The 27,869-nt window shown below is 41.5% G+C and overlaps 1 protein-coding gene across 8 annotated transcripts in view; it reads right to left on the reverse strand.

Moving 5' to 3' along the window:
• ca10a (carbonic anhydrase Xa) overlaps positions 1 to 27,869 on the reverse strand; it is a 361,550-nt gene that overhangs the window by 63,830 nt on the left and 269,851 nt on the right. For all 8 annotated transcript variants that reach the window (XR_005896960.2, XR_005896959.2, XM_055504323.1 and 5 more), the window contains one exon: positions 11,040 to 11,135. Coding sequence is in view for 6 of the 8 variants with exons in the window: in XM_055504323.1 (XP_055360298.1) it covers positions 11,040 to 11,135 (96 nt within the window). In the remaining 2 variants the exon portion in view is untranslated. The remainder of the gene's footprint in view (positions 1 to 11,039; positions 11,136 to 27,869) is intronic.

Genomic DNA, 27,869 nt, shown 5'->3' on the forward strand with positions numbered 1-27,869 from the left:
TACTCAGTCTTTTGTCCACCCTGGAGCCAGGCCTGGGGTTGGGGCCCGTATGCGAGCGCCTGGTGGCCGGGCCTATTCCTAGGGGCCCGGCCGGGCACAGCCTGGGGGAGCACTGTGGGACCATCCTCAGGTGGACCCACCATCCAAAGGAGGAACCGTAGGGGGCCGGTGCAAAGTGGATTGGGCAGCAGTCGAAGGCGGGAGCCTAGGCAACCCAATCCCTGGATAACCAATCTGGCTATTGGGACATGGAATGTCATGTCAGGGGGGGGGGGGGGCGGGGGGGGGGGGGGGGGCTTGAGCTTGTGCAGGAGGTTGAGTGTTACCGGCTAGAAATAGTCGGGCTCAACTCCACACACAGCCTGGGCTCTGGAATCCAACTCCTTGGGAGGGGCTGGACCCTCTTCTACCCTGGAGTTGCCTGCGGTGAGAGGCAGCGGGCTGGTGTGGGCTTGCTCATAGCTCCCCAGCTTAATCGCCATGTGTTGGAGTTTTCCCCCGTGGACGAGAGGGTCGCTTCCCTGCGCCTTCGGGTGGGGGATAGGTCACTCACTGTCATTTGTGCTTACGGGCCAAACGGTAGTGTGGAGTACCTGGCCTTCTTGGGGTCTCTGGAGGGAGTGTTGGAAAGAGCTCCAACTGGGGACCCCATCATTCTTCTGGGAGATTTCAATGCCCACGTGGGTAACAACAGTGATACCTGGAGAGGCGTGATTGGGAGGAACCTTCGGCCATATGTTTTGGACACTCGGGTGAAGAGAGGGACTGAGCTTTCAACTGATCACCACCTAGTGGTGAGTAGGATCCGCTGGCAAGGAAAGAGGCTGGACCAACTTGGCAACGTATTGTGAGGGTCTGTTGGGAACGTCTGGCTGAACCCTCTGTCAGACAGACCTTTAACTCACACCTCCGGGAGGGCTTCGACTGGTGCTTTTATTTTGAAAAGATAAGAAGGAAGTGTGTTTGCCTAATTACTAAACTGTGAAATAATGTCATGAACTAGTCATAATAAACCAGTTGAAAGCAGAAATGTTGCTATATATATTTTTAATATAATGAAACATTTATAATATAGCTGAAAGTTGCTGATGCATTAAATATATAACTCAATTATCTTGAGTTATATATGAGGGAGGGAGTGTGGGTATTTTATACTGTAAAATATTCTAATTAATTAGATGCAATTATTCAGTTGAAACATTATTGAAACTAGCTGATGTCAGGCTTTGGCAGAGCTCGGACCCACATGCACAGCACAGAGACCACAGGCAGAACGTAGGTTTAAACGGTTTATTCGGAATCAGACAATCCGGGTCATGCACAGTTGATAACGGGGCTTCGGTACCGGTGGGGCAGGCGGGTTCGGATCCGGGGGCAGGCAGAGGTTTGGTAACGGAAGATCGCAGTATTACGGTACCGTGAGGGAGCGGGCTGTCTCGTCGTCGGGCGGTCAGGTTCGTTATCCAGGAGCAATCCAAGCAGTAGTACAGATCAGGGAGTCGGCAGGAATCAGAAGTCAGAAACGGAACAGAGTCAAGGCACATGAACAGAGTAACTAATTGCTGGAAAGTGTAGTCTGGCTTACAACGATCTGGCAAGGTATCCTGGGGCTGAGGGTGCTTAAGAATGCTGAGGATAATTACTGATATGGAACAGGTGAGGCTAATGACGACCGGAAGTAAAGCTTGAACTAAGGTAGGTGGCAGGAAACCGGAAGTATAATGCAGTAACGCAGGATGTGACTCGTAGACGTGACAGCTGATGAGTTGAATTTATAGGTGATTGGATATTGAAAACAAAAGGTGCAGAGGTGATGTGCCCAAAAGCAAAAGCTGTTTGATTGCAATAAAAAAGTATCAAGTGTTGTTACAACAGACCTTTAAAATCCTTCCTTTAATTTCAGGTATTGAAACAGGATTCCCAGGTTTGGAGGGATACACCAGCTGCTGATGTCACTGCTCAGAGCAGCACTATATTTGAAGAACTGCAACTTTCTCAAAGCATCTATAATATAGTTGAACATTGGTAATACATTATCGACTCAATTTATCTAGAAAATACATAAATTTGTATTATGATGTTGTTGCATAAACATGTCTTAGACGGGAATCAAACATACCGAATAGGATTTAAGCTATTGAGCCACAGGGCAACTGAAAAAGGACGTAGCTGAATAGCTTTCTCCAGATGAGAGAATTGCTTGGTAGTTTTATCATATTGTAGCAGCCCAGGGGGGTTATTCCCACTGCGGTCAAGTGAGCCGTCGTTCGTTCATCCGTCGTTCAGCTAGCCGCGCTTCAGAAACGTCTTGCGCCCGTATTACACGCTTTACAGCAGAGCACAAAACACGCTCGTCGCGACTTCCTCTTTTCATAGCGACACGTCTGGTCTGTTCAAAATATTGAAAAATACGAAACAAAATATTGCATATATAGAAAAACTGTCGCCTAATAAAGATCTGTATACTTTTACTGTAAAATTAAGCATTTATTAGTATTTAACTACCATGTCATACTGTGAAACTTTTATAATTAATAACTTAACTTTGGTGCATAGTTCCAGGCTCAGACCACTTTCCCCTTGTTCTACTAGAGGTGTACTATCACCACACAAAGATTCGTGTATTTTTACTGTATAGTTTTGGATTTATTAGTATTCAAAACTACCATGTCATACTGTAATACAGTCAACTTTGATAATCCATAACTTGACTTTGGTGCATAGTTCCAGGCTCAGACCACTTTCCCCTTGTTCTACTAGAAGTGTACTATCACCACACAAAGATTCGTGTATTTTTACTGTATAGTTTAGGATTTATTAGTATTCAAAACTACCAGTTCATACTGTAACTGTATAGGCCGTATAGTCAACTTTAATGATCAATAACTTGACTTTGGTGCATAGTTCCAGGCCCAGACCACTTTCCCCTTGTTCTACTAGAGGTGTACTATCACCCCACAAAGATCTGTATATTTTTACTGTATAGTTTTGGATTTATTAGTATTCAAAACTACCATGTCATACTGTAATACAGTCAAGTTTGATCATTAATAACTTGACTTTGGTGCATAGTTCCAGGCTCAGACCACTTTCCCCTTGTTCTACTAGAAGTGTACTATCACCACACCAAGATTCGTGTATTTTTACTGTATAGTTTAGGATTTATTAGTATTCAAAACTACCAGTTCATACTGTAACTGTATAGGCCGTATAGTCAACTTTAATGATCAATAACTTGACTTTGGTGCATAGTTCCAGGCCCAGACCACTTTCCCTTTGTTCTACTAGAAGTGTACTATCACCCCACAAAGATCTGTATATTTTTACTGTATAGTTTTGGATTTATTAATATTCAAAACTACCATGTCATACTGTAATACAGTCAACTTTGATCATTAATAACTTGACTTTGGTGCATAGTTCCAGGCTCAGACCACTTTCCCCTTGTTCTACTAGAAGTGTACTATCACCACACCAAGATTCGTGTATTTTTACTGTATAGTTTAGGATTTATTAGTATTCAAAACTACCAGTTCATACTGTAACTGTATAGGCCGTATAGTCAACTTTAATGATCAATAACTTGACTTTGGTGCATAGTTCCAGGCTCAGACCACTTTCACCTCGTTCTACTAGAGGTGTACTATCACCACACAAAGATTCGTGTATTTTTACTGTATAGTTTAGGATTTAGCAGTACTTGAAAGTACTATGTCATACTGTAATACAGTCAACTTTGATGATTAATAACTTGACTTTGGTGCATAGTTCCAGGCCCAGACCCTACCAGGGGCATTTAGCCCCCGACAACATAGCTCCTGGGGTCATTCAGGCACACAAACTCCTCCACCACGTTAATGTATGTTTCAGACATAAATATTGAGCTTTTGACTGTTCCATGACTTTATATTAAACATTTAGTTTCAATATTAAAAGTCACACTTTGGAGTCCTAACAGATGGTAATAAAAGGATTTAATGTGTGTGTGCTTAACCTCACTCACAGTTTTTATATGAAAAGTGACATAATCTGGGCCTGGCATTATGCACTAAAGTCAAGTTATTCATCATCATAGTTAAATATAAGGCCCATAGAGTATTACAGTATGACCTGGAAGTTTTGAATACTAATAAATCCTAAACTATACAGTAAAAATACACGAATCTTTGTGTGGTGATAGTACACTTCTAGTAGAATAAGGAGAAAGTGGTCTGAGCCTGGAACTATGCACCAAAGTCGAATTATTAATCATCAAAGTTGACTGTATTACAGTATGACATAGTACTTTCAAGTACTGCTAAATCCTAAACTATACAGTAAAAATACACAAATCTTTGTGTGGTGATAGCACATCACTAGTAGAATAAGGAGAAAGTGGTCTAAGCCTGGAACTATGCACCAAAGTCAAGTTATTAATGATCAAAGTTGACTGTATTACAGTATGACATGGTAGTTTTGAATACTAATAAATCCTAAACTATACAGTAAAAATACACAGATTTTTGTGTGGTGATAGTACACCTCTAGTAGATCAGGGGGAAAGTGGTCTGAGCCTGGAACTATGCACCAAAGTTAAGTTATTAACGATTAAAGTAAACTATACGGCCCATACAGTTACAGTATGAAATGGTAGTTTTGAATACTAATAAATCCTAAACTATACAGTAAAAATACACAGATTTTTGTGTGGTGATAGTACACCTCTAGTAGATCAGGGGGAAAGTGGTCTGAGCCTGGAACTATGCACCAAAGTAAAGTTTTACAGTATGACATGGTATTTTTAAATACTAATAAATTCTTAATTTTACAGTAAAAGTAAGGCGACAGTTTTTCTATATATGCAACATTTTGTTTCGTAGTTTTTCATATTTTAAATAGACCGACGTCTCGCTATGAAAAGAGGAAGTCGCGACGAGCGCGTTTTGTGCTCTGCTGTAAAGCGCGTAATACGGGCGCAAGACGTTTTTGAAACGCGGCTGGCTGAACGACGGATGAACGAACGACGGCTCACTTGACCGCAGTGTTATACCCGCCCTGAGCCGAGCTGAAACATTAAAACAAATAGCTAAAAGTGGTTGAGACATTAAAAGTTTTTTTTTTCTCCAGCGCCGGTCGAGCTGGTCACAACAGCTCCTGTCCTCTTACTTCTAGTTATTACTATTACTTTCTTCACTTATTTAAGTTTCCCTTTCTAGTGTTTTTTTAGTAGCATTAGTGTACACAACCTGTACACAGCTTTTATATAGTTTTTCTAAGTTGTTTTAAAGCTACGATGTGCGTCGGGGTCAGAGCGCGCATTGTTTACACCGAGGAGCAGCTGATCGCGCTGCGCAGCGCCGTAGTTCTGCCCAGAGACAGACACGAGATCCCCGCTGAGGTGCTGGTGAAGACCCGACGTGGGCGCAGCACCGGAAAACTACGACGGAAGAAAACGAGACGCTTCAGGCCCGCTGTCCCCTCCGTCATCATGGGGAACGTGAGATCTCTCCCCAACAAGATCGACGAGCTCGCGGCGCTCACACGGTACCAGCCGGAGTACAGAACGAGCAGCGTGCTGCTGTTCACGGAGACCTGGCTGACGTCACTCATCCCGGACTCGACTGTCGCACTGGACAATTTTCATCTGCTACGTGCGGACAGAACGGAGAACAGCGGTAAGAGGAAGGGAGGGGGCCTGGGTGTGTTTGTGAACATCAGGTGGTGTATGCCACAACATTGCACTGTCAAAATGAATCTGTGTAACAGAGACATTGAGCTGTTAGCGGTGGGCATGAGGCCATTCTACCTGCCACGGGAGTTCACACACGTTATAATAATTGCTGTTTATGTCCCACCCTCCGCTAACGCTGACACAGCTTCTGAGACCCTGCTCTCAGTCACCAGCAGGCTGCAAACACAGCACCCACAGGCCCTCTTCCTGATCTCTGGGGACTTTAACCATGCACCTCCTTCAGCTGCTCTGCCTACATACACCCAGTATGTGACCTGTCCCACCAGAGACAATAAAACACTGGACTTATTCTATGCCAACACCAAAGAGGCCTACACTGCATCCTCCCTCCCACCGCTGGGCAGAGCTGACCACAACATCCTGCATCTCCTGCCTGTGTATAAACCTGTTGTACACAGGCAGCCGGTGGTGCCCCGCACAGTGAAGAGGTGGACAGCTGAGAGCGAGGAGGCTCTCAGGGACTGTTTTAACACCACTGTGTGGACGGAGCTCTGTGACCCACATGGGGAGGACATTAACGCAATAACAGACTGTGTAACGGATTACATCAACTTCTGCTGTGAAAACACCGTTCCCTCCAGGCGGGTTCGGTGTTTCACCAACAACAAGCCGTGGGTCACCTCTAATATTAAAGCTCTACTAAAGGAGAAGAAGAGAGCATTTAAAGTAGGGGACAGGGAGGAGCTGAGGAGGGTGCAGAAGGAGCTGAGGAGGAAAATCTGTGAGGGGAAGTCCAGCTTCAGGAGGAAGATGGAGGAGCAGCTGCAGGAGAACAATGTCAGTGAGGTGTGGAGGAGCCTGAAAACCATCTCAGGCTTCAAAGCTCCACACCCACAGACTGAGGGGGACCTGAGCTGGGTCAACGAGCTGAACTCATACTTTAACAGGTTAGACCAAGCACCCACTCACACCTCCCAGCAGGTGCCTCTAAACCTTTTGTCACCTCATACCACTGGATTACCAGCCCCCACAGCCCTTCACACCTTTACACAAAGCCCTCTACCCTCAGCCCTGACGACTGGTGACTCATCCCAACAACACCCCCTCACTTCACACCACACTGAGACACTCCCTCAACCCCTATCCTTCTCCAGCACCCAGGTGAGAAGTGAGCTCAGGAAGATCAAGGCCATGAAAGCAGCTGGACCAGACGGCATCAGCTCCAGACTCCTAAAGTCCTGTGCAGGCGAACTGTGTGGAGTTGTGGAGCATGTCTTCAACCTGAGCCTCAAGCTGAGGGTGGTACCACAGCTCTGGAAGACCTCCTGCGTGGTACCAGTGCCCAAGACAACGCACTCCAAAGACCCCAGCGGCTTCAGACCAGTGGCTCTGACATCACACCTGATGAAGACACTGGAGAGACTGGTCCTGGGTCACCTCCGCTCTGCGGTGGGAACCTACCTGGACCCGCTGCAGTTCGCCTACCGACACGGCATAGGAGTAGACGACACCGTCATCTTCCTCCTACATCGAGCTCTTTTTCACTTAGAGAAGCCCGGCAGCACTGTGAGGATCATGTTCTTTGACTTCTCCAGTGCCTTCAACACCATCCAGCCGCTGCTTCTGAAACACAAACTGGAGGAGGCTGGTGTTGACCTTCATCTGACGGAGTGGATTATGGACTATCTCACAAACAGGCCTCAGTTTGTGAGATAGTCTCTCAAACAGGCCTCAGTTTGTGAGATAGTCTCATAACACGGATGCACTGTACAGGAAGGGTCAGAGCAGACTCTACCTGCTGAGGAGACTGCGGTCTTTTGGAGTGAGAGGGCCACTCCTGAAGACCTTCTATGACTCTGTGGTGGCATCAGCCATCCTGTACGCTGTGGTCTGCTGGAGCAGCAGCATCACTGTGGGGGACAGGAAGAGACTGGACAGGATCATCAAGAAGTCCAGCTCTGTCCTGGGCTGCACTCTGGACACGGTGCAGGAGGTGGGTGAGAGAAGGGTCCTGGCTAAACTGACATCCATCATGGACCAGGTTTCTCACCCACTGGAGGACTCACTGTCTGCTCTGGAGAGCAGCTTCAGTAGCAGACTGATCCACCCTCGCTGTGTGAAGGAGAGATATCGTAGATCCTTCCTACCTGCTGCTGTCAGACTGTATAATCAGAACTGTTGACCACATCCCACCACAATCACTCACCCACTGCATCAGTGGTTTATAGCAACCTGCTCTGCACAATATTTGTGTAAATCTGTGAACAATCATGTATATTGTTACCGGCACAAATCTTATACCCATTACTGTGCAATAACCCTGCAATGACCTCATACTCACTCTAACTGTACTGTACTGCTTTGTACTGTACTGTACTGCTTTGTACTGTGCCAACACAAACTGTTCTGTACCTGTATTCTAGCTCATCTGTACTGCTGTTGTGAGAGGTAATTTCCCCACTGCGGGACTATTATAGGTTTTCTTATCTTATCTTATCTTATCTTGAATATATGTATATCAGAAAGAAAAAATTGCATTTATTTTGAAATGATTTAGAGGTGTGTGCTAATTTACAAAAAAAAATCAAACTGTGCAATGATAATAATATGCATATAGCTGCTGTGGACACTGGGTAGTAGCAACAGTTTGACCTGTCAGTCAAACTGTTGCTGAGCTCAATCACTGATCAACTGCAGCTGCGCCATTGTCATGGAGATAGTTCTCTGAAGGCAGGAAATTGCACAATCAGCTCAATCAGTTGTAGTGCAGTTGATTTGCACCCCTACATAACAAGCTTGTTACAGCAAAACCATTAGGGTTATCACAAAAATAACTTCACTTTATGAATTCCAAGGCTTTAATGAGCATTTTATTAATATTTTAACACATTGTCTCACCCATAAGCCTCAGCCCACCCTGAGCTTATGGGTAAAGTAACCGTTCTTGTGTTTATAGTGTTATAGTTAAAGTTAGCATTTAAGTATGGTTGTAACTTTGGTGAAATTAACTTAGCTTGTTGTTTTTGTGTTTGTTTGTAATGTGATCTTTTTGTTTTGTGTGCTGCACCCTGAGGGAGGAGCATGTGTATGTGAGTGACCCATTGGATTAATACATTGGATCTGTCAAAAAGAAAAAAGGGGTTTACACCCAAAAAGTGGTCCTTTTCATATTCAACCTGAGCCTCAGCCTGAAGAGAGTACCAGTACTCAGGAGGACTTCCTGTCTGATTGCCAAAGGTAGCCCGGCCTAAAGAGCCTAAAGAGGTCTGAACCACTTCAGACCTGTCACCTTAACCTCCCACCTGATGAAGGCTATGGAGAGGATTGTCCTCAGTCACCTCTGCACCCACCCTGTAGTTTGCTGATCAACCAGGCATTGGGGTGGATGATGGTATCATCTACCTGCAGCATTGGGTCACGTCTCACCTGGAGTCCTCTGGGAGCACTGAGGGTCATGTTTTTGACTTCTCTGGTGCTTTTTAACATCATCCAGCCACCATCACTGCTGTGGAGAAAGCTGGAAGTAGCAGGTGAAGATCAACATCTGGCTGCTTAAATTATCTCTTTGTGAGGCTGCGCGACTGTGTGTCAGATGTGGTAGTCTGAAATAGACAAAGCTGAAGAGGATTTGAAGAAATTGTTTACCATTTATTTCAATGGAAACAAACGGAAAATGGAAAGATGTTGTACGGAGGGCATTTATAAATCGCGACTGTGACCGCAATCTTTTGTCCTCAAACATAAAGATTACAGCATTTACTCATTGAAGCCTTGGCTTTCATGAGGTAAAAGCATTTTGTGATACCCATTACAGTTTTGTTATATTATTAATGGTTCGAAATGAGTGATCTGCTAATGAGGATGTTGTTAAAATATCTACTCCCCCACTGCCATCCGCGGGCCGACTGGTTACCTTTAAGACTTTACATAGTTACAGAACGTAATGTGGACAACTGTAAATGAAAGTCATAGCAAAATCCGCCATTATGTTGTTTCTCTTATATGCTTTCATTCACAAACGATTAAATTAGAACTTACCGGTTACCAATATTCAGATAGATTCAGACTATACTGTAACTGTAGGCAAAAAGCATAATTATACAACTCAGATGTGGCTCAATGGTATAAATGCAGTGCTCGTCCTACATCCCCCGCTACTTTGGAAGACTATTTACCCAGGCTTCAGTGCATTATCTTGCGCCACAAGCACAGGGAGTCCCGGTATTTTTCTGTTGTTTTTAAATCAATACTTGGTCCTTAATCATAAGTACAACAACAATTATTCATTGAAGCCTTGGCTTAATAGTTATTTTTCTGATATGCAAAATTTGTTGCAAAATTAGGGTACCTTGGTATTGACTAGCTGGAGAATTTGATGCAGAATCCAAAAGTGCAATCTGCGTTAATCTACATACAACCATTGGGAAGTTTTTAATTATTAATGGTGCAAAATTAGCGATTTGTGGAGGACACAAACATATGCATGTTACCCACAATTAAAAAATGTAAGCCGTGTTCGGCTACATGCAACCATTTGTAAATTATTAATTAATAATGCCTTCACATCATTTATATTAGCTGTCCCCCTTGAGATCACCAGAAGTGCAATACTGCCTTCTGGTGGCCCAAAATGTACAGTGCAGCTATCAAAACAAAGCAGAGTTGTGCATGGTGCCGTCTGACTCCCAGTCCAGAGTCGTGGTTCGACTCCTGTCAAGGACATGCTTTTCAGGGAGAAATAAATTAATTGTTCAGAGGACAGTTGTACCAACATAAGCAAATTCATATTATTAGCAAAATAATATAAACTGATTTTTTTAACCTTTTACATTTTTGCACATTCAGCTCTGCAACTATTGCTATGCCGATTCAGTCAGCTATACTTTTAAGTCTTTAGTTAGTTTCAATTATGTTTTAACTGTTTCATTTTCTGCAAAGATTTAACAAGTTTTCTTCTTAGAAAGACATATTCAGCTAAACCTGTAATGTCTGAATTACTTTTAGCTATGTTTTCAATGTTTCTGCTACTTTCACCAATTCTTCAGCAATACATTCATCATTGCAGTATTCACTGTGCATTTTCTCATGGAAATGCAATTCTCTACTTATTATTATTATTATTATTAATAGTACTGGGCATGTTGAGATTAACTAAACTTATTAAACTAAAATTAAATAAAGTGAACTGAATTCAGCACCACGTTTACAGACTGAAAAGTAAAAGTGACTGATTAAATGTAAAATTTTACAAAATGCTGTTATACCAGACGCTTGCTCGTAATACCGTATGTCAAATACGAGATTTCAGTCTTTGTAGTGAGATGGCCCACTCAGACAGCCATTAGGCATACAATACTCTGAGGCTTACCTTCATGAATATGGACACTATGACTAGTCCATTGGGGCTTTTTACAGCTTCTGTGTAATTTGTGTACAGCTCATGATTGTAGTGGATCAGTTGAACCTGCAACATATAGAAACAACTGTTATAGATCTGTTGATAGGACACAAATCTAAGCTGATTAAGCTCTTAATCACACATTTTGGAAAATGACAGCTGACAGTGCAAAGTACATCCTGTCCATCATGGGGCAGCACAGACAGACAACCTAATCACTCGCATCTATGAACAAATCTGGCTGTGCAGTTAAACTGACATGTTCTTGTTGTGAGGCAGCCGGCCACACTCACAATGCTATTCAAGTTGATTTATAGCATATACTGTAAAACTGTCACAATGGCACAATGGTGGAAGGACCCAAATGCAGAGCGATACTTGAGTAAAAGCTTGTTTTAATAAGAACGTAGTCAGGCAGGTAATGGTCATACACAGGTTGGCTAAAACAAGATCCGACAAGACTTGGGCAAAAACATGGTCAAGAAACAGGTAGAAGTCATACACGCTAGGCAGGGTTATCATAGGCTGGGCAAGAATCAAAAAGGTATTACCAAACAAGGTCATGCACGGAAACTGGACACTCGACAATGCTGGAAGGCTGGTCATGGAATGAACTCAGACAATCTGGCAAGGTGCTGGGGTGAGAGGTGGTGCTTAAGTACTGAACTACTGATTACTGATTATGTGCAGGTGGGGTTAACAAGGACCGGAAGTAAAACTAGACTGACTGGATATACTGGAACAGCAATGAGACATTAAACAAAACAAGATAGAATAAAAGCATTAACTGTGCAGTAAAAATAAAAAGGTATTAAATAACTTTAAAATTAGAAAAAAACATATTTGTGTGCATATGGATGGTTGAAAAAAAGTAATGCGATATTGCACATCTTAAGGTACACACCAAAATAAGAGATATTGCACATTGATATTGTGATGGTATGGATGATATTGTAATTACACAACACGGTACACCGTGTAGGTACGCAGTGTGTGTTACTGCAGTGCTGTATTGTACAGTCTGATGGCTGTGGGGAGGATGATAAATGCTTCAAAACAAAAAACAAATCACTATTATCTAGTAAAATTACAAAGAGAGATTAAGGCAGGGGTCGGTAACCCAAAACACCAAGAGCCAATTGAAAAAGCACTGGGAGCAGCACGGGGTCAGGGGGTGTATGTTATGCGGAACCGTGGAACATAACACCAAATCACAGTGGTGATTGTGGTGACAGGTTGATCTGGCTGCTACTCTAAACGTCTTTATGTCATATCTGATGTCAGATTAGTAATGAGCTTTCATGGGCGTGATGGTAAAGGCTGTGAGTGTAACGTTATGTTGCTGCAGTGATCACGGGATCAAATCGCGTTATTTTTTTGTTAATTTCACAATATTTGAGAACATTCAACAGTTAGGTCTTACAAATCAGAGGGAGACACTATTGAGTCAGATAGCCACCCTGGATGGCATAACATTAGCTTCAGATTCTACTGTGAGGAACCTTGGTGTCATCTTTAACCAGGATCTCTCTTTTATATCATACATTAAACAAATCTCCAGAACCGCCTACTTTCATCTCATCATTTTCATCTTAAATAAAGCTAAAATCAGAAGCATCCTCTCTCAGAGCGATGCAGAGAAACTGATTTTATGCATTTGTTACCTAGGCTGGACTACTGTAACTCCTTACTCAACTCAGAGTGGAGCCCAGGACTCAGAGTCGCAGTCTTACACGCCTCTCTGCATGTTCTCTACAGCCGCGACCCACTCTTAGTCTTAGTTATCGCATAGAGACTGTGTCTGCTTCTCGACCACCTAAACTATACAAGTCACAAACAAATCAAAGAGGAGTGACTTACCAGAATTTAATAAACATCAAAACAGTTCCTCTTACGGAACAAAGTAATAGTAAGCTAATGAAGTGTGGTTTATTAAATATCAGATCTCTCTCATCTAAATCCTTTTTAATAAATGACTTGATAAGTGACCATCACATAGATCTGTTCTGTCTCACTGAAACCTGGCTGCAGCAGGATGAATATGTTACTTTAAATGAGTCGACTCCAATGAGTCACATCAACTATCATGTTCCAAGAAGTACAGGTAGAGGTGGAGGAGTAGCAGCAGTTTATAAATCAGATTTATTAATTACTCCTAAACCTAAACATAGTTATAACTCATTTGAGAGCCTCACTCTGAGCCTTTCTCACCCAGACTCTAAAACTCAGAAACCAGTTGTGTTTTGTATTGTTTACCGTCCTCCTGCTCCATATTCAGAGTTCTTAACTGAATTCTCTGAATTCTTATCTGACTTAGTTCTTAGCACAGATAAAGTCATTGTAGTGGGAGACTTTAACATTCATGTAGATGTTGACAGCAACTGTCTCAGCACTGCTTTTAACTCCTTAATAGACACTATTGGTTTTACACAGCAGGTAAATCAACCCACTCATCGTTTTAACCACACTCTAGATCTTGTCCTGACATATGGAGTTGAAATTGATAATTTAATAGTTCTTCCCCAAAACCCTCTGTTATCTGACCATTTCTTATTAACTTTTGAATTTAGCACAACTGACCCTATAACAGCTGGAAAGAAATGTTACTATAGCAGATGTTTATCTGACAATGCTGTTGCCAGATTCAAGCAGATGATTCCATCATCTTTTGCCTCAATGTCTTGCAGATACACAGAGAACAGTCACCTTAATCCTTATGAACAGGTTGACTGTCTTGTAGATGATGCTGCAGCTTCTCTACGTACAATGTTAGACACAGTGGCTCCTCTGAAGAAGAAGACAGTGAATCAGAGGAGGTTAGCTCCGTGGTATAACTCAGACATCCGCAGTCTAAAGCAAAGGACTAGACAACTAGAAAGACAGTGGCGTTCCAACAAAATAAATGTAAACTGCATTGCATGGAAGGACAGTCTAATGAAATATAAAAAAGCACTTTGTGCTGCTAGAAAAACATATTATTCCTCCCTAACTGAGGAAAACAAAAACAACCCCAGGTTTCTTTTCAGCACTGTAGCCAGGCTGACAAAGAGTCATAGCTGTATTGAGTCTACTATCCCCTTAAATCTCAGCAGCAATGACTTTATGAACTACTTTACTAATAAAATTATTATCATTAGAAAAAACATTCAGCAGCGACTTCTTCCAAATGACAGAAAGCACTGTCTAGATCCATTAACTTTAAATTTATTAAATCCTCTGTCTTACCTAGACAGCTTCTCCCCCATAACTCATATGGAGTTAACCTCAATAATCAACTCTTCCAAGTCGTCCACTTGTCTTTTAGATCCAATCCCAACCAGATTACTCAAAGAAGTTCTACCTTTAATCAGCTCATCCATATTAAATCAAATCAACCAATCTTTACAACTAGGCTATGTACCACAGGCTTTTAAGGTGGCTGTGGTCAAACCTCTATTGAAAAAAACCAACCCTTGACCCTGGACAACTAGCCAACTATAGGCCCATTTCAAATTTACCCTTTATTTCCAAGATTCTGGAAAAAATCGTGGCTAAACAATTATCTGACCACCTTAGTGGGAATAACCTGTATGAAGATTTTCAGTCAGGATTTAGAAAACATCATAGCACAGAAACAGCTCTGGTTAGAGTCACTAATGATCTTCTATTAGCTTCGGACAATGGTCTAGTTTCTGTCCTTGTCCTGTTAGATCTTAGTGCTGCATTTGATACAATTGATCATCACATTCTATTACAGACACTAGAACATAGAATCGGGATTAATGGAACAGCATTGGGATGGTTTAAATCCTATTTGTTGAACAGATTCCAGTTTGTTCATGTTAATGATAAATTCTCCACACGCACAAGGATTAGCTATGGAGTTCCACAGGGTTCTGTGCTGGGTCCAATTCTGTTTAGCTTATACATGTCTCCTCTAGGTGAGATTATTAGAAAGCATTCTATTAATTTTCATTTTTACGCAGATGATACTCAGCTATACATGTCCTTGGAACCAAATGAAACAGATCAACTAGTCAAAATTCAGGGTTGTTTAAAAGACATCAAATCCTGGATGTCCCAAAACTTCCTTCAACTAAACTCAGATAAAACCGAGATTCTTATTGTTGGGCCTAAAAATCTGAGAGAGACACTATTGAGTCAGATAGCCACCCTGGATGGCATAACATTAGCTTCAGATTCTACTGTGAGGAACCTTGGTGTCATGTTTGACCAGGATCTCTCTTTTACATCATACATTAAACAAATCTCCAGAACCGCCTACTTCCACCTTAGAAATATAGTTAAAATCAGAAGCATCCTCTCTCAGAGTGATGCAGAGAAACTGATCCATGCATTTGTTACCTCTAGGCTGGACTACTGTAACTCCTTACTCATAGGATGTCCTAACAGCTCCTTAAAAAACCTACAGCTCATTCAAAATGCTGCAGCCAGAGTTCTGACAGGACTTAGAAAGAGAGATCACATTTCTCCTACATTAGCTTCTCTGCACTGGCTGCCTGTAAAATGTAGGATAGAATTTAAAATTCTCCTACTCACATACAAAGTACTCAATGATAAAGCTCCTTCTTATCTTAAAGACCTTATAGTTCCTTATGCTCCCAGCAGAACACTTCGTTCTCAGAGCGCTGGGCTACTTGCGGTTCCTAGAGTGTTTAAATGTAGAACAGGGGGCAGAGCTTTTAGCTACCAAGCTCCTCTCCTCTGGAACCAGCTCCCTCTTCAGGTTCGAGAAGCTGGCACACTCTTCACCTTTAAGATTAGGCTTAAAACCTTCCTTTTTGATAAAGCTTATAGTTAGAGATGGTTCAGGTCACTGGCAATTATTGTTAGTCACAGGAACCATCTCTTAGTTAAGCTGCAATAGACATAGACTGCTGGGGGACTTAATTTATACACTGAGCTCCTCTGTTTCCTTCTACCTCCTCTGTCCCATAACCTCCCATCATTGTCCCATGTTTAACTAACCTTGTCTCTTTCTGTCCAGTAGTTGTGCTTCTCTCCTCTCTCCCCCCCCCACCCCCACTCTTTCTCCCTCTCTGTCCTTACCCACAGGTATCATTGGACTCAAAGTTTGGTGTCTGTGATGGGCAGCTGCGGATCCAACCATCCTGCCTGCATCCAGTCCCTGGTCCTACCATCCTGCCTGTGCTCTGTTGTTGCTTGTTGTTGCTTGTTGCTGTTGCTGTGCTTTTCTATCTCTCTATCCTCTCACCCCAACCGGTCGAGGCAGATGGCCGCCCACATCCAGTCTGGTTCTGCTGGAGGTTTCTTCCTCGTTAGAGAGGGAGTTTTTCCTCTCCACTGTTGCTGTCAAATTAAATGCTTGCTGTATGTGGGATTTGTTGGGTTTAGTTGTGTGAGGTTTTAAACCTTACTTTGTAAAGTGCCTTGAAATAACTTTGTTGTGATTTGGCGCTATATAAATAAAATTGAATTGAATTGAATTGAATAGGACGTCCTAACAGCTCCTTAAAAAGCCTACAGCTTATTGAAAATGCTGCAGCCAGAGTTCTGACAGGATCTCATTTCTCCTACATTAGCTTCTCTGCAATGGCTGCCTGTAAAATGTAGGACAGAATTTAAATGTACCTACTCACCTACAAACGATCTGTAAGGATCAATAGAAACTAATCAGGAACGAACTGGAGCACTTGCTACTCGCTACAGAGCCTGCACAGCCTGGCCATCACGAGACAAATAAATGAGCGACCATAAAGACCGTAAACGAGTCCCAAAAGAACTGTAGCACCTGCTGCTTGCCACAGAGCATGAGCTGTGAACGAAGAACGAAAATGTTTAATTAAACCGTGCAGCCGGGGCTTTTGGTGAATTTATTGTTCAAAAAGTGGCATTATTATTATTATTGTTATTATTATTATTATTATTATTAGTAGTAGTAGTAGTAGTGTCATGCTCGGGAACAGTGAGGAAAAGGACCCAAATGCACAGCACACAGTTCTCAGCTTGGTGTGATTTAATGCAATCCCTGGTCAAAACAGGTGGAGGTCGATACAAAGGTTAGCAAGATGAAGGCAACGGTACGGAAAGGGATCAGGCAAAGGCAGTCAGTCTCCAGGCGAGGGTCAAAATACAGGCAAACATCCAACTAACAGAACCCTATGGGAACAGGCAAGACAAATAGGAGCTAGGGTCGGTGCACTGCAGGTGGTGAATCACATGACAGAAAGTAAAGCAGGGATTGACTGGAACTAAAAGAGGAACTAAATAGGAAGTTGTCAAAGTAAAGACAGGAATGAACATGTATAGTGGACATGACACTGAAACCATGACCAGGTAGTAGTAGTAGTAGTAGTAGTGATCTAATATTCCAAAGTGTTGATTTAGAAAGACACCTTATGTTATGCACACAATAAAACACAGCTACAAGAATCAAAGACCACTAATTAATTATGATTCCATTAATAAATAATGTATGTCGGCTGTCAGGTGACAAATAAATGAACGTCAGAAATCAGACGTCGTTCATTTCCTTGTTTACCAGTCCACACATCCTCGTAGCTAAGCCACAGCTGTCACGTGACAAACGAATGAGCACTTCCTGCTGGCTATACAGCCTGCGTGGCCTGGCTGTCACTTGACAAAACAAATCCCTTAAGAAGAACGCTCAGTTGAGTCAGTTGTAAATGAATCAATTCTGTTTCCTGTTCTGCTGACTGAGCTTCAGCAGCGAGAGAAGGTATTGCATAAAAATGAATGAATCGTTCACTGTGTAGACTCGATCCTCCTGAGTCATATAAAAGATCAGTTCATATTGAACAAATCGTTCACGAAGGACACATCACTTATACAGATGACAAAACATTGTCAAAGCATCGATAAGGACAGCTAACCCGCTTTTCTCTGCTTCAAACAGCTGCCGTAACTTAGAGCAACCAGTGCGGCATTCGGAAGTTGGTCACCAGTCAACCTGGAAACACGTTCATCTCTAACACCGGCAGCAGCGAGGACACGTGAAGCGTGTGAACCGGGGAGGAGCTGTGATGAGATTTTGAGCAACGAAAAATTTTAGTGTACTTATTTTATTTTTCCGAGCTACACGGAGCCGCATTATTATAGTGAAACAGCCACAGCTGCGGGTTGCCGACCCCTGGATTAATTTTGTCTGTCTGAGGTGAGAGAAGCAGAAAGCAAACACACTAATGTGTGTACAAGGATCTTCTATGATACATAATATAATATATGTATAGTCTCTCTTGATGTAGGTGCAAGGTCATTGTGTCAGCTGTGTATATACTGTATCACATTTCTTCTATTTTTGGGAAATGTTACTGTGAGCAGGTCATCCCGTACTCTTGGTATTGTGAGAATCTTCTCGAGCTCTGATGGGAGCCACAACTACTGGACCAAGGATTAGAAAGAGGAGAAGGGGCCTTTGGTCCTTCTGCCTTCTCCATTGTAAAATAATTTTATTAATAAATGCTTGAATGACTCTGACATTTTTGGTGTATTTCTGTGTAATTTCCACCACAAGGCTTTGAAACATAGACCCAAACTCTTATTTTCACACACATGCATGCACGCAGACACACACACTTACACATCACCCAAACAAGCACAAGAGGTGCAATTTTATCAGCTAGCCAATGTTTCTACATGCAGTAGGTCGGGTGGCGAAATGATTTACACAACAGCCAGTCAGGACACAGACTAGACAGAGTAACATAGTTAGCGTGGCTCTGCTCTGCTTTGCCCCAACATCTTGCAGTACAGTTTTATCGTCAGTTAGTATAGTTATGTACTTAAGTAGGTTATGACAAGTTGCTATAATTTAAAAAAGTGAATAAGGATGATCTAGACCAGGGGTCGGCCACCCGTAACACCAACGTTTTCAATGGAAAAAAAACACTGGGAGCTGCGGAGAGCGGCAATATTATTTTATTTGAGAACATTCAACATTTGTTTTTTAATCTAAAGAAGATATTAAAGTCAGGGCTCAGAGGTTTAACATTTTATATTTTATTCACAGAAGATCGTAGCAATTAACAGCATACTTATTTAGTCCTCGTGCTCTCAAAAAAACTATATAACCTGTTCAGATCGTTTACAGACGATAAAACAGAGAAGAAGGGGCTACTAGAAGGGGCTGTTTAAACTTGTTTAGCAAAACTGCTTAACTTCATTGGAGCACAGGGCCGGACACAGCGCCCGTTTATCACACTGGAAGAAACTGATGCATTGTTTCAATGAGAGTGGAAGATAAAGGGGGGATTAGTGATGTTGAGACTTAACTGGGAAACACGACAGATTTTCTGAGCTGCACAAGGTTCTAGGTGACTTGATTCTTCAGACAAATGTGAAAAAATTGTTTCATACAGTTCCCCACACTAACCGCAGAAAGAGGTAAGATGAAACTGATGAAAAATAAGATGATGAAAAATAAACAAATCACTGTAGGATCTGCACAGAGAATCTACCATTTGTTGCCGTTCACCTCAGCTGGTGTCTGTCCTGATCCTGGGACTTTCTTTCAAGAGCATTCAATTGAACTGATCCCTTTTGAGTCTGACTGGTTAAATCAATTTAACGATCTAAACGTGGTGCTGACATTGTTGGGCTTGACCTACACTTAGACTTTTTAGGGTGACAGGTTTATTTCAACAAAAAATACTATAATGAAGTTCCATCTTACGACAGTCGACAGTCACCTGACCCCGGATGAACTTGCGACTTGTGATTTGAAATGTCAGAAAAAACAGGTTTATTTATTTTCTCTGTACCAAGTTTAAATTAAGTATCACGAAAAAACACCTTTAATTAAAAATAGAACGTGTCATACTATGTACTACAGTAGTCCACTTTCTGTTGTCTTATTGAGGGGCGAGGGGTTTGGTTTGTGGTTGGGTCTGTGTTCTGTGTTCTTAAGTTGTTTTGTACCTAGGGACTGAGAGTAACATAGTTTCATTTCTTTATAGGTACAAAACATTGTAGAATTTGACAATACAGTTGACTTTGACTTTTGATACTCAGATTTGGAAAGACTTGTTCTAGAATCACTTTGCTTCTCTTCCGCATGGTATTACAGTGGATAGTTGTTTGTCTGTGATAGACATGTGGCCTGACCATGGTGTACCTGTAACTGCCTTACATCTGAACCAAAACAAGTATAGACTCCAGCATTTACATGAAACAGAGTGGTAAAAAATGATCCTAAAAGCACAGACAGTAACAGACTGCCTTTAACATATATACATATACATAACAGAATACAGTACGTAATTTTGCCTGTGTTGCTTGCTTTACATGTGTGTACTGTATGACATTGCTGCTTATGTAAATGGTAAATGGTCCTGCTCTGTATTGCGCATTTCTGCCTAGTGGTGCTTTACACTGCATTCACTTTCACCAATTCCCATACGCAAGCACACACACATTCACACACTGATGACAGAGCTAGCATGCAGCTTATGCTGTCACCAGGGGCAACTTGGGGTTCAGTGTCCTGCCCAAAGACAATTAACACATGACTCAGGGAAACCAGGAATCAAACCAAAATCTACAACTCTAATGTTTCTACAAAATGTTTGTTCAATGTGTAACCATGACGAGTCCTTTGGACTGGGTTTTATCCATATGTGGACATGGTTCAGTCTGTTTTTTAAGCTGATTCATGGTGGCTTGTTTTTTGTATGAGTCTAATTTGGTCTTAAACCAAACCTGTCCTGGTTTGGTTGGAAGCATCGAGAATACTGCACTTGTAATTTGGGTGAAGTGATTTGTGTGGTTTGGTTTGTGTCACGCTGAAGGCGACGGACCCCCATGCACAGCGGAGACGAGACTCGAATGGTTAAGATGTTTTAATCAGATCGTGGTCAGACAGGCAAGGGGTGGTTCACAGCGGGTAGCAAAGAGATTCAGGCTCAGGCGGTCGGTAGTCAAAAGCAGGCAATGGTCAAACACTCATTCTGAGAGGCAAGGCAAGAGGCAAGGTCAGGACTAGGCTACGGTCAAACACATACTGGGAGAATGCTGGCTTATGACGCAGACAATCTGGCAACTAGATTTGCTTAGTACTGGACTTAAATGCAGGGACATGATTACTTGACTACTGGCAGGTGATGACTAATGAGGAACGGAAGTATAGCTGGAACCAGTGTAAACGGCAATTAAACAGGAAGTTGACGAACTAAAACAGGAAGATGGCATAAACATCCATCCATACATACATTTTCCAAACCGCTGAATCCCATATGTGGGGTCGCGGGGGTGCTGGAGCCTATCCCAGCTGGCTATGGGGGAGAGGCAGGGTACATCCTGGACAGGTCGCTAGTCCATCGCAGGGCATGGCATGAACAGTGGTTAAGAATTAGAGTCTGTGACAGTTTAGAGCTATTGTTTGTGTCTAGTTTGTTGATGCCTAATGAAATGTTTTGTATTTTGTACAGTATTTAGATATTTAGTACTACAATTATGCCTTTTCTGTTGTAAAATAATTGTGTTAATAAATGCTTAAATGACTCTGACATTTTTGGTATATTTTGGTGTAATTTCCACCACAAGGCTTTGAATCATAGACCCAAACACTTATTTTCACACACACATACAGGTATACTACAATATTTTTGAATAGTTATATGTCTATCTGAAGTTAATTATGTACACGTAGAACCTAATTTATACCTATTAATAACAATTAAATGTTTTTTAATACCAGAAAATGGTGGTAATATTTGGTCCTGTTTGTACAGGCCAGGTTTTCTTTTCATTCCCATCATTTCTACGGTTTCCTAAGATGGCAAACTTACAATAGGCTTTGGGCCTTGGGAACCTGGAGACTATGTGCAACTCCTGTTTGTGCAATAGGAGTGCCTCCACACTCACTGCCCCCTAAAGACTAATTCAGTCTTTGCTGACTCAAACGGACAACTGCTCTTTGTGAACAGCGTCTGGAGTTTTGTGAATAAGTTCATGTGTTCATGAGTATAAATACTCTAAATATTCTCAGTTTTAAAGGTCCCTGCACATGCAAAATGTGCCGTTCACCTCAGCTGGTGTCTGTTTTACATTTTGCGAGTTTATCCAATCCGGTTTAAGAAATATTCAGTTTTAGTTAACAGAGATTTTGGATTTCACGTTTGAGTAGTTGAAGTATTCATAATCTGATCTATATTATTGTCTATATATTTACTCTGTATGCAGTTGGTCAACTTATTTTGATATTTTAGTCTGTTTATGGGTAATTTCTAATTTGTAATTCTAGTGTTTTGGTGCAGATTATGTGGAAAAGCTGATGGAGACCATCTTCAATAAAGTTGAAAACGTGTTCGCTCCAAACACCATTACAACTGATCTAACTACTTCTATATATTGTTTACATTTGTGAAGGTTGTGAGATACATAGCAAATACTGGACATTTCATTAATCTACTATTCTATTCTCTATACCTTCTAGAGTGGTGTCAAGGAAAACCGCTGCATCCTCCATCTGTACAGCAGCTGCACTGCTTCCGATGTCTTCCAAAACGTGATGAAGACAACAAAGATCCTCACATCTTCTCAGCCAACTGCCCATGACTGTGCCTGTTCCACTCCAGAAACTATGCTTTCAACATAACTATAAATCCTACCCATTCATTTTGTGGTCAGCACATTTAACTGTGAGGATATTTTATCCACCATTATAGTGCTGGTGCATTGGTTGACAATAAAGTTGGCTTTGACTATTGGCTGTTTCACTGAACTATTTTTTATGAGGGAAAACAGACAAATGTTTTATAATATTTCAACTTTACTGAGGTATTGCTACGAAAACAGTAATTTAGTTATTTTACAGGTGGTCTAAGTCCAACATAGGTGCCTTGTCCCTCAGGAAACACTGCCCTGATCCAGACCAGGGAAGATGGGATGACAACTTGGACTCTTCGCCCTAGTCCCAGTCCCCTAAAACAGAGCATGTGGACGAGAGCTTAAAACACACATTTTCAGACAGGCCGTGTGGACGATCTACAGAGCTTTTTGGCATGAAAAGTTACAGACACCTTACTGAGACATCAAGGACCAATTCTTTAGCATTGTGTAGCATGAAAAAAACGTGTACATAGACTTTTAATACAACTCAACCCTAACCCCCCAAATTTTGCACCTTATCTCTGGTTCTGTGTATTTAAATATAACCCAAATTCCTCCAGACTAGAACTTTAGGTCTTCAAGCCTACAACTTTTTGCATCACATATGCTACTGTAGCACAAACTATGGACTGTGTAGATTGCAGTATGCTTGCAGTTGAAAAATTGTAACTCATCGATAATGAGTTCACTGTGCCCTAAATTCCAAGCACATTTTTGTGCACGTGCGTTGTTGTGTGACACATTGAGAATGGATCGCACTAGGTGTAAGATAATTACATGCTATTTGCTTCCCTCATCTCGCTGCTCATGCTTCTATTGTCATATTGTATTGTAGGCCCTGTTCTATTACACAGGAGACCTTTAGATCAGAGAAGCACATGCAGAGGCTTAGGTACATGATCTTTAAATGATGGACTGAAGACATACATTATATGATAATATCACATTATATTATAATATTATTGTCTTTGCTTTCATGTAAATATAATTATTGATTGTGTTACTGAATGTGTCAGGAAGTGCAGGTATTGGACCCACATGCACAGCGCGGACAGGTTGGTGGTTTTAGTGATGACAGGTTTTATTTGAAGACAAGGTAAGCAGGGTTATTTACAGAAGATCACAGGCGTGAGTACAAGGGAACAGGCAAACTCAGATCCGGGGACAGGCAAGGTTTCGACATCGAGTGAGCACAGCAGAAGAACAGGCAGGGAACAGGCTTATCTCTTGGTCAGACGGTCAGGTACGTTTCCAGGATTTTCACAGCGACGGTACAGGCAGGGAGCAGGCAGGAGTCAGGAGTCAGGTTCAGAAACACGATCAAGACAATGGTAAGCTATGCGAGAGTGCTGGAAAGTGGTGTGTACACGCGACGATCTGGCAACTGGCTGGGGTGAGTACTGGTGATTATATACTGATGACTGATTACTAATGACAGGCAGGTGTGCGTAATGAGAGCCGGGAGTGACAGGAAACAGCTGTGACATGGACAAAACAGAAAGTTCTTCAAAATAAAATAGGAAGCTGGAGCAAAACATTAAAACATGAGTGAAAACAAAGTCCTTTCAAAACGAAAACCGGGACATGACTAAGAACATGACAGAGTGCTGTATTTATGCATCACAGTCATTCTAATACCTGTTATCACAAGATTTATCATGTCATTAGTGTGACATGGGTCCTTTGATTCCTTTTAGCATAAATGAAAACAATAAATCAAGATTGTTACCATGATGGCATTGTATAGCCTTATTATACTTTAATGTCTATGTTGCACACATACAACAAACGGGACAGAAAGGTCAAAGGAGAGCTAAGTAAGTAATATATTCAACCTTTTATTGTTGTAAGTTGCGCTGTGAAGTTTGAGTAAAGTTACAAGCTGCTGTTTATGGTGTTCTAGACTGTCGGAAGAAGCTTTAGCTTATGTTGCTAATGCTAGCTTGTATATTAGCCCCAACTGGCTGGCAGCAACTAATTAAATTTTACTACTTCATTTTGTAGGGAATATCCGCTTCACCACTGCTGATTTCTTTGGGATGAAGTTGTGTATTCTACTGCTGACGGGGGAACATGTGTTAGGGACCATTAGATTTGTACCGTACCAAGCAGCAGTCCAAACTCAGAAGGCCAAGGCACTGTAAAGTTTGAGTACAGTTATAAGCTGCTACTTGTGTTTTGGACTGTCAGGAGTAGTGGTAGCTGTACGCCTGTGCATTAGCCTGGCTGGCAGCAACTCTAATACTAATACCAATTTATTTCATCCTTTTGTTGGCAATATCGGCCGGTCGCATATCGTCACAGAGACCCTTGGAAGGGACAACTGTCTTGTTTTTCCTGTCTTGTGTTTTGGCTAAATGAAGAATCTGTGGCTAACAACTGTCTAATTCCAAATAAAAAGCTGTTGAATGACTTAGAAATGATATCTTTATTTAAACACAGACTCAAATTTTAACCTTTTGTTAAAAATGTAAAGCAATGTCTGAACGTTTGTCTGTTAGATTCAGTTGTGCTTATTTCAGCGCAAGACTGGCTCTCGGCTGTCTGTTGTTGGGCAGCTTCATCCTCCTCCAAACGGCTTAACTTGTCTGCGCTGTACTCTGGCTCATACTGTACAACTAACCACAAATATCAGACTGTGCTGTAGAGCTCGCTGTCTTTTAAATAATCTACAGTGGGACCTTCGGCCACTGAATATTAGTGTTGTACGGGTCTGCGAGGAAAACAATGGCGGACTGAGCAGTTGCGCTCAAGCAGGCTGGCTCCACCCCCTCTCAGCACGACCATTGCTAGGCCAGGTAAAGAGGATACAAGGAAGCACTAGTTGTAGTCTGTGAGCCCGTTTGTGAGATGTGTCAGAAGACCTTTGCAGAGGAATAAATTTATAATTTCTCTGCATATATAATTAATGCTCCCACACACCAACAAAACCAGCCTTCCTCTATCCTCCCACAGCGTTCCATTTCAGAAAGATGCCTGCTCTAAAAGGTTTAGACAATTTTCTTTTCAGTCTCTTCAGTTAGAGAGAGTGAGAGATTTTGAATTTTCTTTCTGCAGTTTCCATTATGAAACACCTTATTGGACCTTGAAGTCACAAATCTAGCTCAGAGAAAGACCGGGCCGGACTATCAGGGGCGGTGACAAAGGATGAGGAGCATGTTTTGTAGTTCCTATTTTACTCAAACAAAAGGGATTGAAATGTTAAAAAATGTTAGCAACCACTCCTATCCTTTTTTTCCCTGTGGCTCCAAAGCTCTACTATAACTATTAGTCTATTATAGCAAAACCATTATTAGATATCTAATACTACTGATAATGCATGACATAGTAACAGAGAGCGTTTGAGTGAGATCCTGCAGGTTGCAGTGACTCCATCTTTGTTATTGTCTTGTGTTCAGTCCTCGTTTTTTTTTCAATGTTTAAGAATTGATGTTGCCTGTAGTATACAAATCAATAGTTTTGGAAAGTTAGAGTAGTTAGTTGTTTGTTCTTGGCATGTTCTGTTTAGAGCTTCAGTCCTGCCATTCAGAGAGTTTATGTTTAGTCATTTTCCTACCTGTGTGCGTTATTGTTCCTCCTGTGTGCAGAGAGGTTTTGTTCATGCTTAAACCATGTTTCATTAGCGTGACAGTGTCGCAGCTGTGTGCCAGTAGTAGCCAGTATTTCTCTGCTCAGTGTGAGAGTGTGTTCCAAGTTCTGAGAGCAGTATCTCCCTGCTTGGTACCGGCATAGTATATCGTTCATTCTCCACTTCTGCAGGCACGTCTAGGCCGGCACTTTACTCATTCCCTGCATTTATAACAGTTTCATTCTTTATAACAGAAAATTAACCTAATACGAGATATTTTTGCCCCAAATAAAGAAAAATTTGAATTGGATTTGGATTAAAATATTTCTTATTGATACCAGTATCTACAGTAAAGCGTTTTCATTGTCATTTTGTTTTTATTGTCATCATAATAGCTTCTAATATGCTTCAACACATTTGGTAAATTTGAAATACTCAAATACAATATAGAGAGGATTTAGAGAGGAGCTGTCACAAACAATAACAATCATGATGTTTTTAAAATTACAAACACATAAACCACTTTCTCATTCTTAGTTCAGCAACTGTCAGTTAAAACAATTTTAGTAGCATTAAGATGTGATGTCTGCACTCAAGGTGACTATACCACTGAAAACTGAGTTTTAATGTTCAGTGTTTCTCCCTCTGTTAGACATTGCAGCTAAAATGTGTGCAATGAGGTGCAAAAACTGTGGCATTGCCAGACTCTGAAAAACACCTTGAAGACATCATTAACTTGCAAAGGGACAAAACAGTGACTGAAAGTGAAGCTGCAGTGAGACCTAATGCACACTAATTTTGGTGTTCTTCCATATGGAATATAGCCCTTATACACCAAAGGATACTTGTTGTGTTTTTATTATGATTTGAATATCAGTTGAGTCTCAGGGAGAATAAATGATTATCATTAATTATAATAAATTTGCCTGTCAAGCGTTCAATTATTTTATTACACATATTGGTTATTCATTTAAGTGGAAAGTGGAAAGCAGTGGCATGGGTGACTCCTGATTTGTTGAACAAAGTGTGTGTGTTACATTACATGTCATGTCAACTGTCATTACTGAATTTGTTCCTCCTGAAAGCAGAGAGGCAAATTTCTGCCGCCATGAATAAATTCTGCAGACCAGGGAAGGTCTGATTCATGTTAGGTCAGTCATGAAAGTCGGAAGCACCTTTTTAAATTTCACTTACAGACAAAATCTACATGTAAATGACTGAAATTAATAATAATAGTTGTCTTTCTGTTATAAGACATCAAAGTGTGAGTAATCCTGGAAATACTTAGCGAAGCATATATCAGGGCTTGGGTTACAGTATACCACTGTACCGATTTGAAATTAGTTTGGAATATGGCACACTATTCAAACTTAAATTTTTAGATCAGTGGAGGTCCCATACATTGTCGTCTGTCTGCATCAGATGCATCTGTGGATTGTGAATTGTATGAGTAGTAGAGATGGAGCCAACCAAGGGGCAAAAAAAGATTTCCGCTGGATTATTCTGGTCTAATTTCTCCCAGGAAGGTATGTGTAGATAATTGTGCATAAAACTACAGGCACGTTCTAAATACATTGGCGATAATAGTTAAAAATAGTTAAAATTATCTTCCCTCTCTTATTTTGCAAATCACAGTCTCTGGC

The sequence above is a fragment of the Betta splendens genome, chromosome 19, assembly GCF_900634795.4.
Source record: "Betta splendens chromosome 19, fBetSpl5.4, whole genome shotgun sequence".
Classification (NCBI taxonomy): Eukaryota; Metazoa; Chordata; class Actinopteri; order Anabantiformes; family Osphronemidae; genus Betta; species Betta splendens.